General features: G+C 37.2%; 1 protein-coding gene across 1 annotated transcript in view; it reads right to left on the bottom strand.

Annotated features, from left to right (window-relative positions):
• NETO1 (neuropilin and tolloid like 1) overlaps positions 1-13,714 on the bottom strand; it is a 63,727-nt gene that overhangs the window by 15,827 nt on the left and 34,186 nt on the right. The window contains exons 5-6 of the mRNA XM_075705622.1: positions 10,333-10,374; positions 10,084-10,211 (exon numbers count right to left, since the gene is read on the bottom strand). Of these exons, the coding sequence (XP_075561737.1) occupies positions 10,084-10,211; positions 10,333-10,374 (170 nt within the window). The remainder of the gene's footprint in view (positions 1-10,083; positions 10,212-10,332; positions 10,375-13,714) is intronic.

Raw genomic sequence — 13,714 nt, 5'->3', positions numbered from 1 at the left:
AGTGAATTCTACTTTCACCATGTATCCTGTTTTTTAAATACTATGTATCAAGGAAGCTGCTTGTATTGATCTCTACAAAATGGAACAGTTAACAGCAAAACACAAAGTAATATTCAGATGGCAATATATCAAGAAATACATATTTTAGTGTTTTTCATTTCATGTACTGATTGCTCCACCCCTGCAGTGGAAGGAAAAATTACTAGACTTCAGTCAGCTGGCATTGCTGAAATTTTCTTGCAGTATCCACCACTTTTTACAAATGTGTTGTCCTGAAAAGTCTTGACATTTCCTCTCCTACTGGGGGGCATGCAGTTTCCATTCCTGTTAAAACAGGTTGCCTACTTCCTTGGTGAAGTTATACATGCATTTCTGAAGTTCCTCTGCACTGGCTACATCCCTTTACAAGTCTCTCTTTTGTCCTCTACTCTCTTCCTCCCTTCCCCAGGTGCTCAGGCACCTGACCCTTCACTCCTTCTCGTGCTCCAAATCCTTGTTCTTGGTGTTATCCAGCTACTTAAAGCATTTCTGTCTTGCTGATACCTGACTACTTTAGTCCCTCAGGTAAACCTCAGCTTCAGTGTGGCTTCTGTTCTTTTCTATTTACATAGCATCAGCCACTTCCATGACCACCAGGCAGATGGCTGACCTTCACTGCCAGCTACTTCCTAGAAACTCCTACACCTCTGATAGAAAATGTGAGTTAACGTGTTGAAATTAACTGGAACCAAGCAAAAATGAGCAGCAAAAGGACAGTGAGAGAACTGCAGACAAGAATTTTGGACCAGTCTGTGAACGCAGCCATGCAGAACTGGGGTGGGCAATGTCAGATGGAGTCTTACTCCTCACTCTCATGGTTTGATAAGACCCTCTTGTATTAGCGGCTCCTGGGGTCCAGCTGGCACAGGCACACTATTGTCCTGCCAGACAAAGATTATGCATGAGGGAGGGAGGTATGGGAAGAGGCAGAGCCATTACACCCACAACCAGCAACTGGGAGTAGCTGGGAGACACCAGAGAGCTGATTCTGTGCTCTAGAGAGACCAGTAGCTCCTGCTCCAACAAGAGCGTAACAGGCACTGTGAAACCCTGGCACCCAGCCTCTCCTGTGAAGCTGCTGAGATAGCCCACAGTCCATCTCTGCATAACGTTTCACTTAGAACGGGAAGTTAATTGTGCACCTTGCTTTTCTTTCCTCCGCTAACAGAAGCAGCCTGCTTCAGATGGGAGCGTCAGTGCTTACCAGCTTTGTCATAGGTAATGCAACAAAAACCTTCTGCAGGTGATTATATGCAATATTGTATACACAGGACTGTTTTCCAGAAAACAAAGCATGTCAGATAAACGTCTCATAGGAAAGCACAGAAAGCTTCCAACATATTATTGTCATGAATCATTACTTTTATGACATATATACCTATCATATGTATACCATTTATATGTTACAATATACCATATATAGACATGATAGACCATACAGATATAATGCAATGTACATATATCACATTTATATCTTATTCCACTCTTCAGAAAAGCTTTTACCTACTCCAGAAAAAAAAATATTTTACTCTGACTGCAGAACAATCATAAAACTATACTTTATCTAATGGGGGAAAGACCTCTTATACTTGCTCACTTGTTCTTTATTTCTACCCTGCTGTCTTATATATATACATTTATATGTACATAGGTATGTGTGTATGCATATCTATAAGCACACATATATCTTGTATACAGTATCCTATTTCAGTACTGAGATGTAATTTATATCAGTTTTCATTCTTACAAGAAATGTGTGCTAATTTTCACTTGGTTATAAAATAACAGCTCTCAGAGCAATTTCCAGCATTCATCAATTATTCCTGATCTGTTTAAATACATTGTCCATGTAACAGTACAGCCAAAGTCTTATTTCTATGGGCTTATCGTTTGACATTCTCTAGTTTCTGGTGGCAAACTAGCCTTATAAAATGGTAAAATATTTCTTAGAGTAGCAGTTATAAATGTTGAGAAGAAATGAAGAGAAAAATAACTTAGCATTTAACTTTAAGTCTTTCAGTGAAGAAGCCAACACTTTCAGTTCCTTCCAAGTCTGAATTCTGCTGTTGGTCATACCCGTTCCTTCCTGTGTGTGATAAATTCAGCTAAGATCACAACATACATAGACTTGATAGGTACTGGAACCATCCTTCAGAAGAAAATTGATCTCCATCCTTCAGAAGAAAGATGGCACCTTCTCCAATGGCATGATCTTAAAGGTCTTTTCCAATCTAAAAGATTCTATGATGTTTTATAAATTAGAGAAAATAAATTCCTGATATTCTGAGGTGCGTTGGGGTTTCATTCTCATAGTCTCCTTTGGAGATAGCTATTCCCAGAACTTTATATAAAGTAATGAGGACTTGATACAAAGCTCACCAAAATGAGTGGGTATCTTTCCATTTACTTATTTGGATCAGACCTATGGATTAAGACTGCAGTGCATTTTTAAAAACTGGAAAGTGATTACACAGGCTGACAACCTGATATTGGATCAGATTTTATTTTAAAGAGTTGGAATAATTTAATTGCATCTGCACGCCTCTGCCAATTTTTATGGGTTTATGACTATATATTTGCCATTGTTCCTGTCACAGGCTGTAAGACCCGCACTGGCAGAAGAAAATGACTAATAAACTGAGTTCCCCAGGGAAAGAATAAAACTGATTATATGACAAACTGTTATCTAATGCAAAATGTTCCTGATACATAGTTTTCTGAAATCAGTGGCAATATTCTCATTACTTTCACTGGTATGTGGATCTCACTAAAAGAAATTCATCAGAAAGTGAGAGAAAAAATTTCAATATTTCTGGTTATTTTATTTACTGAGATCTTAGTCATTACTTCTACCAGCAGTGGATAAGAAACTTTGCTTCCCCAGAAGAAAACAAATGAACAACAAAGAGGTCACAAACTCAAATGCCACCATCTGCCTTCATTAAGCACTTTTTCATTGATGCCAATGGGAGCTCTTGGAATTATAACATTTCTGTAGATACTGGCACATTTTATTAGCATAATTGGGACATTCTTGTTGAAGAGAATATCTTATTTGAAAGAAACAGCATAACTGTCATATCTTCTTCTTTCACATTTTTGGTTTTTAGAGTTTTAGTAAGCCACTTTCCTCAAATCATCAGTTCTACATTACTTAGAAGAACAGGCTGCTAGTACACAAGTATTAGCTTTTACTGAGTTTCAAGGTGTCACTGCAAATGCCAATGCCATTAGCAACAAAACTGATAAAGCCTCACTGCAACTGTGGCATATATAATTTACACTTGGTCACATTATATTTTAAATAATTGTCTTGTCACTTTTAAGGTTTGTATTGTCATCATAATAATAAAAAAGGAAATGCTGGATAAGTTTTACTATTTTTTTATTTAAATTTGAAAACAACAGAAATCTCTGCTTATATTAAAAAAAAAAGAATGATTGTAAACTATGAATAATATATCAACTCAGTAAAATGGTCAGATTATAATCTCTTCATAGTGAATCACTTTTGATGAGTTCTGCTTTTTAATCAATCACTGAATGTTAGGGCTGACAACGTGATTGATCAGGCCTGTTAGGAAAAGCTTCAAACCATATCCCAGCATATCAGACTTAATATATGTGCACAGACATTCAGTCGCTTAAAACCAAACCAAACAAACAAAAAGCCATCGTTCAACTGACAAAAGTAATTTATATGTAAGACAAAAACCTCCTCTTCATCAGGGCCTAATGTCCAGATTTCACATATTCAGCTTCTACGTTCAGTCAATTCTCTTGCAAACACAGGACTGGGTTAAATGGTCCTATGTCTTTCCCCATTGCTCAGTCATCAGTTACAGTGCCTGCTTTATTCTGCATCTTGTTTAGCTCTACATGATTAACAAAGGACTTTCAAGATGATACCTCCAGTATTTACACCTGGGAAGCCCAGTTTTTTAAAGCAGATCGTGCAACACTAATTAACCTCCTTCAAGGCAAGATGATGACAAGTATACCAGCCTAAAAAGCATATCACTAATAATGCTTGAATTTGTCTTCTAAAGTAGCCTGTCCTGTTGCTTGGATCCTAAACCTTTTTTTTTTTTTAAATCAACATTACTTCAGCCCAAAAGTGTTAACAGTACATGTTCTGCTTGGGGTTTTTTTGTAATTTTTGGGCCTGCTGTTACTAGTCTGGGACCACACTGTGCAGACAGAGAACTCCATACCTTGTGCTTTCTTTGCTGCTGGGGCCTGGAGAATACTGTCTGTCGAATGTGACAACCTTATATAGTACACTTCTTCTAACACCCTGTGATTCACAGCCAGGCTCAGACATCAAAATACCATTTTCCTGGACAAGTGAAGTTCTTTGGATTTCTTTGCTTTGTCCTATATGTTTCTTCAGACTTCTTTGAGTCCCCAGTAACTGACATTTATTCTAACTGCCAAATCGTCCTCATTTTTCTCTCTTACAGTGGCAAAATGCTTGCAAGTGACAACCTTTACAGCTCCTTGGTGCTGTTCTGCTTTTTAACACTGAAAACTGTAGGTCACATCCTGATTCTGCTGTTCTCTTTGGCAGATGTTTTATTACTTTCATCAGTAGATTTTTTAATCACATTTCCTAACAATTATTTGGTTGGAGGATGCTGAAGTTGGTTATATTTCTATACCTGAATGGAATAGATTCATGCTAAATTAACAGTGGGTTTTTTTGTCAGTACTACTCTGGTATGTGTATTACCATTCCTGCTGGAAGAATTTCTTCATACATGACTCTACACACAAGCTTGTCTTGCATCTTCATTGAACAAAACTGTTTCAAAGAAGTGTTTTTAATAGTTTAACATAGTTAAACAATATTTTCTACTTGTTTAAACATAATTTGTTCACTTTGTTCCAGGGATGCCATATAAATGTGTTGGGTTTTTTTATTCATAATATTATGTGCCTTATCTATATGTTAGCAAGCTTCAGAGCTTCTTCAGAGATGGAGCTCATTTGAAGCCTGTAAAAGTGTCTCTGGCTATTAGGTTTTCCAGTCTCTAAATTTCATTTTCCTGTAATATTTCAGGAATCACTCTCAAATGGCTCCTATTAAATTTTAGTGCACTACTTAAAGCTTCTCTTCTACACCTGATTAAGAAGCCTCCAAAATTAGGGATATGTTAGTCTGGCAGTGCTGACAGCTTAAACTGTTTTTCTTGCAGGTCTCATCCAAGAGCACAAGTTTCCACTTCACATGTGAGAACAGAAAATGTTTTGGTTTAGTCAGATTGGTTTATACAGACTTGTAGGTCTGCAATTGCTTCACCACGTGTTTCCTCCTAACCGTCTAGGAAATGCATGTACAACAACCCAGTCTCTCTCCAGACTATATTCAATCCGAAGTCAGGCACCTGGAACTGAAAGCATCATAGAATCATAGAATGCTTTGGGTTGGAAGGGACCTTGAGAGATCATCGAGCCCAACCCCCCTGCAGTAAGCAGGGATTGAACCTGTGAACTTGGTGTTGTTAGCACCATGCTCTAACCAACTGAGCTAACCCGGCTGGTCATCTTCCTATTTGGTTAGGTACATGCATACAAGATCCACCATGAAAACAGTGACAAGTGATTTAGAGCCTCTGCCAGGTAGCAATACCTATCCTTTGTAATTATGTAAGTGTCTTGGTCCCACTTGGGCTTTTGGCCCATGGCTGGCCTCACACCTCACTGCCCCAGCCTCGTGCATCGCTGAGCTGCTGCCTGGCTTGAGCTGGGGCTGACCCCATTGCCATGGGCGAGCCCACCCGCCAGCACACCCTGGCTGCCCGGCTCTCCCTGTCAGCCATGTCCTGGCCCTGTGGCCACCCTTGCCCTGGCCCCCTCCCATGTGCTGCACATCCCCCTCCAACTGCGCCCCAACAGCTCTGCTTGAAACAAGCATCACTGATCATAGGCAGCTCAGGTTTAAGGGTACTGCAATAATATGTCAAAACTACTCATTAATTAATCCTTTCAGTTTGTTAAGCTTTTTGTTAAGTCTTACATGCTGTAACCTGTGAAGATACCTTCTTTGCCCAGTAGCATGCTCAGGTGGGGTGGGAGAATTAGGCAGCACTTTGCCTAACTAGCTTACAACTTCATTTTATTTCCTCTGGTGTACATACGGAGGGTAGCCTCACTATTTGCTCAGTCTAAACGTACCTCTTGCTTGTTCCTCCTGAATAGATGACTTCCACTGGACTGGATTCAAATTAATGCTTGTCTATCTGTATTTTGGATGCTCTTTCCCAAGCTGCCCAGAGCTTCTGAATGTAAGTACTGCTTACTGATTTTTCCCAGCATCAGAACATCATCTTTGTAAATGTTTTATTACTTTTACTGTCAAATTCTGCTGTCTTTTTTTTTTTTTTTCTTCTGAAAACATCTCAAGGAACAAGCATAATGCAATGGTACCCTTCTGGGAAAGTTACGCACCAAAGGTTACCTGAGCACAAACATATGTTCTGCCTTCCTGAGGGGCCTTGTCAAACTCTGCTGACACATCCAATCTAGAAAAATGTTTGTTGTTGGTATTATCCTCCAACATTTCACCCTTAACAGAAAGTGAGAAAATACTATCATTCTTTTCATTTTCTTATTTTATATTTGTAAATAAAGATTCTTTGCCTATCCACTGCTGTAGCCAATGATATCTCTGAAGTTTTTTTCAAATCCCAGTGCAATAAGCTTATCCACTTCCTCCTTTGGGTTTTGTCTTACTTTGTGAAGAATTCTAGGATGGGGAGGTTCCTCTTTACTGTTCTGGATGGATTGGAACATTCAGTCAGCAGCTCTCTCCTTCATTTTTCATTCTTGCTCTCATTACTGATTGAAGTCAGACGCTACATGAAGTGCAGACCCCTCAGTATTTCTGAACTCCAGATTCACAGCTATCTTACTCAGCAGGAACTGACTTCGAATGATTACAAGAAACACACACTGTGCAACCAATCACCATCAAATATAAGGCTCCAGGTCTGTGTATAGATTGAAGTCTGTTTAAACTGCCTTCTGCTGTTTTCTGCACTTCCAGAAAGTTTCAGTTCTTCATGCATTTTCAGCATGTTATTTTTTGTGGTATAAGGTAATCAGTGATGGCTCTATTTTAAGTGTGTGCAAGAAATTTGCTGTTCTCTGTCCCATTCCATCTTGCTGAGGATAGCAGCAATGTTACACCCAGACTGTCAGTTTGAAGCTCAGGTTTAGAGATGTCGGGTTCATACTCCCTGACTAATGTCATTGCTCATACGTTGAGCTCAGACTTGGCTTGAATATGGAACTGCAAACCACAGAAAGGACTTGCATCTTGCTTCTGCAGACAGTTTCAATTGGATGAGCTTAAGCCAAATGAAATTGCAAGCAGCCCACATTCTGCCACAGTTTAATTAACAAACTAAAGATGTAAAGATCCAACCCCAACTCTGTCTGAGAAACTCTGGCCTTTTAGGCATAGTTCCCAGTAACAAACTGTGCAGCCCAGAGTACAGGAACATGTGGATTTAAAGACGTCAGCTGAGTTCTTACTGTTCTTAGCAGGAGAGCCTGTTTTCATAGGTGCAAGCTGCCATAAATTAGAATGATGTCACTGAACTATTGTATTGGATATGTCATTAGTTCAAGGTTAGATAAGCACAAAGGAAGCTGACTGTAAAATATGGACAACAGAATCCAGTCCAATTGAATCAGTCCCATAAACAATCTTACCATAAATCTTACTTCGTACAAGGTTGTTAAAAATTTTATCCACTAATTCTTTCTTTAATACCTGAAAGTTTTTCAACCTGTCCCATTATGGCAACACCATAACCATACACGTGTCCATGTGTGTGTGTACATACATGTATATATTCGTACATATATATATATGTGAAAAACACACTAAGTTCAAGTGCTAGATTGGACTTAACCCTCTAAGATGAGGTTTGAAAACCTTTTTTTCCTAGATTGCTGAAAAAGCTTTCAACTCCATGTTAGGAAACACTGATTTATATGCTTTTACACTGCCTTATCTCTCTACCCAGAGAATTCTGTAAGATGGGAGCAGCAAGATTTGTCAAGAGATGACCTAGCTCACATCTCTGCCTAAAGGTAGGATTAGTAATGTTTCTATCATTTCTCATAGGTAGCTACCTAACCTGCACTTTAAGACCACTAGCAATACTGGCTGAACAAACTTCCTTAACCAATACTTCATAATTCCCTCCCTACTGTTTGAAATTTTCTTCCCTAGTATCTAACCTCAATCTTTCTTTTGGAGTGCAGGACCATGACTTATCCTATAGACATGGACATCAGAGCATTCCTTCCTCGTTGTAAATGCCTTTTATTATCTGGTATCATGCTCCTTCACAAAATCTTCTAGATGACATTAAATAACTTTCAGTGTTTCCTCAGTTTTTCTAGAACTCTCTCATCACCCTCCCTTCCAGATGCTCTTCAGCTGGTATACACTTTTTAAAATGCAACGCAACTAAATGCAGGTATAGAAGTTCATGAAGAACTAAACAATCTTTAATTCTCTATTAACTGTGGTAGTGTGGCATCCTTCTGTTATACACTGTGTTCATGGTTATGTAGCTACACAATTTGTATTTTTACATCAGGACTAAAGTGTGGATAAATCCTACAGAAAAGTAAATATGGGATTTCTAGCAGGACTTTGAATCATATAGAACTTTAGAGTTAGATCAAGTAAGAATATCACAGACATTGTATGACCAACCAAGCATAAACTAAAATTAAGACTATAGTACAATTTTATTGGCTTATTTAATTGTGCTGATTCTAATAAATACAATTCTAATTTTGTGTTTACCTGTTTTCTTTCTACTAATACCTAAGAATATAACATATGCAAGAATCTTTCATCAGTCCAGTAATTTCATGTCTATAGCTACTTACTGTAGCAAAATGGGAAGCTCATCTACTTAATTGAAAACCTCCATGAATATTGAATTTATCCAAAAGTAAAAAAAAAAGAAAAAGAAAAAGATTAAAGTGTATTCTGGAAATAATTTATCTGTAGTCTTTATGAGCCAACTATACAACTCCTCTTCTAAACTTTCACAATAGAAAAATGCTGATACTAATGCTTTTTTCTCTTCTGGAAACCCTTCCTCCTGCTTATTCAATACCAAATGCTGGAACAGTTAGATATATTCAGTACAGTCTGCTCTCAGATTATACAAAAAAACCCCACCTTATCTGTTTAAAGATGACAGAGATTAGTGGATATATCCATTCTACCTTGTAAAACCTTTTTTGTCCAATAAAAGACAGCTAGAAAAAATATGATGTGGAGCTGTCTTTAGCACAGTGAATGAAACTAGGTTGGAGGAACAAAGCTGTTCCAATTGCAAAGAGAGGAGAAATGGTAGCATAGCCAGAAACAATTAATCCATATAATAACTGATAAGCCATGGATAAGAGAGGAACTCAAACAGAATCCAAGAAAAGAATTGAATTCATTGCAACCCTCTCGTTTGTTACAAAGACATGGCTTGCTGACTGTGGTGGGAGAGAAATGAGAACACTATCTTTTTTTATCTGTGGCTCTAAACCACAGGAACTAAAGGTCTCATACAGAGGAATGTGAATTTACCTTGTCCCCATTTTCACAGTTCCCAGATGAGAAACAATGATGAACTTAGGGAGGCAGCAGTGTTCCCTTAGTAGTCTCTATATTAGGTATTTGAAATATATTGAAAGTTAAAGTGATAAGATTACCTCCCCCTTAATAAAACACATTGATTCTTTAAAAATATGAGCAAAATTAAAGATGAATTTAGGAAAATTACTTATGGCACAAAAAGCGCATTAACACTGCCCACATCATTATTTATAGAGAAAGAAGATTATTTTGGCTGAGGTGACAAATTACATTTCCACAGCAGAAGAAAAAAAATAGTTTACAACTTCAAGCTGTAAAGTTATTAAACAAGATCTGACTGTACTAAGAAATGCACAACATATTAGAAAAGTCAATTTCTTAAATTAAATGGCAAATCAGCAAGTGGATGAAGGACTGACCTTGGATCGGGGTGGTGCTCGGATGTACCATTTACAGTCTACTGCTTCAGTTTCAGAAGCTTTTCCTTCTTTGACAATTTGTACAGATTCAACAATTCCTTCAGGTCCTCCCATCTCAAACTCACAAACTGAATAACAAAATATCAGAAAAAATGAAACCTGAACAGCAAACAAAAATATTTTCTACAACAGGGTGCAAAGACCTCCAAGTTAAACAAAAAAACAAACAAAAAACCCCAACATACCAACCTGGCAATGGTTTCAAAACACCAAGGTCCTTAAAATCTGGATCTTAAAAATTAAGAAAGAGAAAATTAGTTTTGTTCAATATCTTGGTTAAAATGTCAATGTGTTAAAATTTGACAATGCACTTCAGTGATATAATTATACATATATTTCTTGGAAATGAGAAATGCTTCAAAACTATGGCAACACACTAATTATTAATGCAGAATTATTGATGCTATTATATGAAGTTCTTTTTTTTTTGGTTATGAAATCCTGTTTGTCTCCAAAGAGTGAGTTCAAAAATATTTCTGCATACACTAGCAAGCAAGAACATCACACAGCTAACCACATGATATTTTAATACATCAGTCTAATGAAAGAAGATATATTTACAGATCCATTCAGAATCCTTTTGCCTATTTTGCATTTTGCAGCATAACACTCAACTTAACTAGAGAAATCTAAATTTCGTTTTGTGTTTACAAAAACTCTGCCATCCCTTCTGACAAAGAGGAGACACTTTCTTTATCAGAAGCATCCATTTGGTCTTCCTGGAATAAATATCATAAGGATTTACCTTGGAATTCATTGTGCCAACAAGATAATAAGTCTAATACATGTGCCATTTTCAATCAGATAAACATTATTATATTTACTGTCTGAGATGCTTTGTATCATCCTATTACAGCCAGGTATAACACACAGATGAAATGAGCTTGGTCTTAAACTTATGCTTCAATAGACAACTATCCATAGACAAATCACCATTTCACAAAATTTTGCCCAGTTTGAAGATACCGTCCAAAACCAGAAATGTGAAAGAGGCTAAAGTATTTCAAGAGGAGATGACTTCAGAATAGGCTGGTCTTGTCTGGGAGACTTTTATCACTTGCACTGCTTTTCTACCTAAAATGAACTTTCTACACAGTTTTTCTCATTTTCAGGAGGGGAAAAAAAAAAAAAAAAAGCCAAGAAAGAAATCCACTGGCCTTTACTTTTTTTCTGGCAAGTTGATAGTAACTGGTCTTCTGAAATCAATGATAAACACTTATTTACAAACACTCTGCATTAAGCTTCTCCTGAGCCACATACATACTGCCCAGGCTTCAAAAGAATTGCACAAGAGGAAAACCAAGGTAGAGTTTGAGCCATGTAGTCTACTCATAGAACTGATCTTATTGTTTCAGGATAGGGTCAGTGTAGAAAAAGCTGTAAATAAAACAATGAAGAGAAAGTTTGGAAGTAGGAAATGTATCAAATTAAAAAAAATAAATACCCAAACAAAACGCACCACCTAAAGTGTTGTTTCGCTCTAGCCTTAGTTGAGTCAGGACAGTAAGAATCATAACCAAATAATATCCTGAAAAAGTCTAGTGCTCTGTAAGCAAGATCAGCCATTTTAACCTGAACAATCAGAATGTCAAAAATTTGAGTTGTAAAATCACTTTTTAAAACTGTCTCTCTATAACCAGGCTGCTGTTGTTCTTCTCAGTTATCTTTTACAGTTGTACAATATAAATCATGAGTAAATACTCATGAATTTAAGGGACTGCAAATATAACTGAGTAGGCATTTAGCATTAATTGTTAAGAAGTTTTATAGATCAGTAGATAGATATGATAGCCAACAATAAATGTAATTAAATATTTCAGTTCATGTACTCAGATGTTGATATCTAGTGCTGAAAGCAAGACACTTAACGGAAACCTACTTTGACTGCTGGTTCAAATTAACATCCAAACTGTGTCTAGTGTAACCATTACATTTCTTCTTTTTGCCAAGTTTACAAGGATCACTCTCATTTACTGAAAACACTCCACCACATTAGCAAAGTACAGAGGAGGAAAGAAGAAGAAAAAGGTACTTACAGGATTTCTCCCATGTGAAGGAGTTTTCATATAAAGGAGTGCTAGTAGCAAGAATCTAGGGTGAAGTGTAATCTAGACCATGTAATTTGACCCACAAAACAGTTCTGAAAGTATATCCTCATTTGTTAACAACACAGTAACATTTGTAACAATGCACGTAGAAGTGCACAATCTGTTAAAATTCTAGAAACATCACAGATCTTGCTCAGTTTTGAGAAATACTCCTTCTGCAACTTTTCAACATCTCAAGAGGGATAGTGAAATAAAATCTATGACACCTGAGGTGATACACTTCATTAAACATTAATAGTATACCAATATTTTTATAATTAAAAAAAATGTAAATAAGGTATTATCAGAGATGCTGGAAATTCAACGACGTTTAAGCATATTTACACAACAAATGTTTGGTTTTTAAATAGTCTGCCATTAAACAGATTATACTTTAGCAGCTCCTCTGTATGTAATTCAATGAAATTTTTATTATCAGTCTGGCTTAGTCAGAACCATTTTAATGATATCTAAACACTGACTGGCTAGACCTAACTGATAGTTACTGATGAAAATCTTGTTCCCATTAGGAAAACCTCCCAAGACAGGAAAATTTTACTGTGAAAAATAAGATTGATCACCTATAATAAGAGAGAAAAATAGGAGGCAATAGACCTTGAGGGGAATGCAATACATGTACATTTTTTGTGGGGATCTCCTTAATGGGGAAATGAAGTCTGTAAAAAGAAAACCAGGAATTTTCATAAGAATCGTGAAAATGTGTAAAGGTTATATAAATGGAAGACCTTGCATCCAAAAGAAGTTTTGTGGCTCTTTCCTGAAGCATTGAATGTCTCTTTTAAAACCAACCAAAACCAACAAAATAAAAGTTATCCAGAAATTTCCTTTGGTGATATATTACAACCTATTTCACAAATAAGAGATTCCTGCAATGTTTAGTTGCTATAAGCTTTTCTGTAAAGTCTCTGTGAAGCACAGAATTACATTTGAACCTTCTTATGAGATGGAAAAATTTGTGCCAGATTATTTAGAGTTACTGGCAAACAAGCAGAATGAGAAACTTTAGAGTGGCCTAAGGAGAAAATGGTGATAATCTGTAATTTCCTTAACCAGTAAAAAAATGCAGTGGATGAGCAGACAGTGAAGTAGACTGGAAACTGGCTGAACAACCAGGCCTGTGATGGTGCTGATCAGCAGCACAAAGTCTAGTTGGAGGCCAATAATGAGTGGTGTACCCAAAGGGTCAATACTGAGTCCTATCCCATTTAACATCTTCATTAATGATTTTGATGATGAGGCAGAGTGTACCCTCAGCAAGTTTGCTGATGGAACATAACTGGAAGGGGTAGCTGATACACCAGAGGGTCATGCTGCCATCCAGAGGGGCCTCAACAGGTTGGAGAAATTGGATTACAGGAACCTTATGAAGTTCAACAAGGGGAAATGCAAAGTGCTGCACCTGGGGAGGATCAACCCCATGCACCACTATATGCTGGGGGACACCCAGCTGGAAAGAAGCTTTA

Source organism: Pelecanus crispus, chromosome 2 (genome assembly GCF_030463565.1).
Source record: "Pelecanus crispus isolate bPelCri1 chromosome 2, bPelCri1.pri, whole genome shotgun sequence".
In the NCBI taxonomy this organism is placed as follows: Eukaryota; Metazoa; Chordata; class Aves; order Pelecaniformes; family Pelecanidae; genus Pelecanus; species Pelecanus crispus.
Note: the sequence above shows the minus strand (reverse complement) of the source record. Positions and strands in the feature narration are given on the sequence as shown.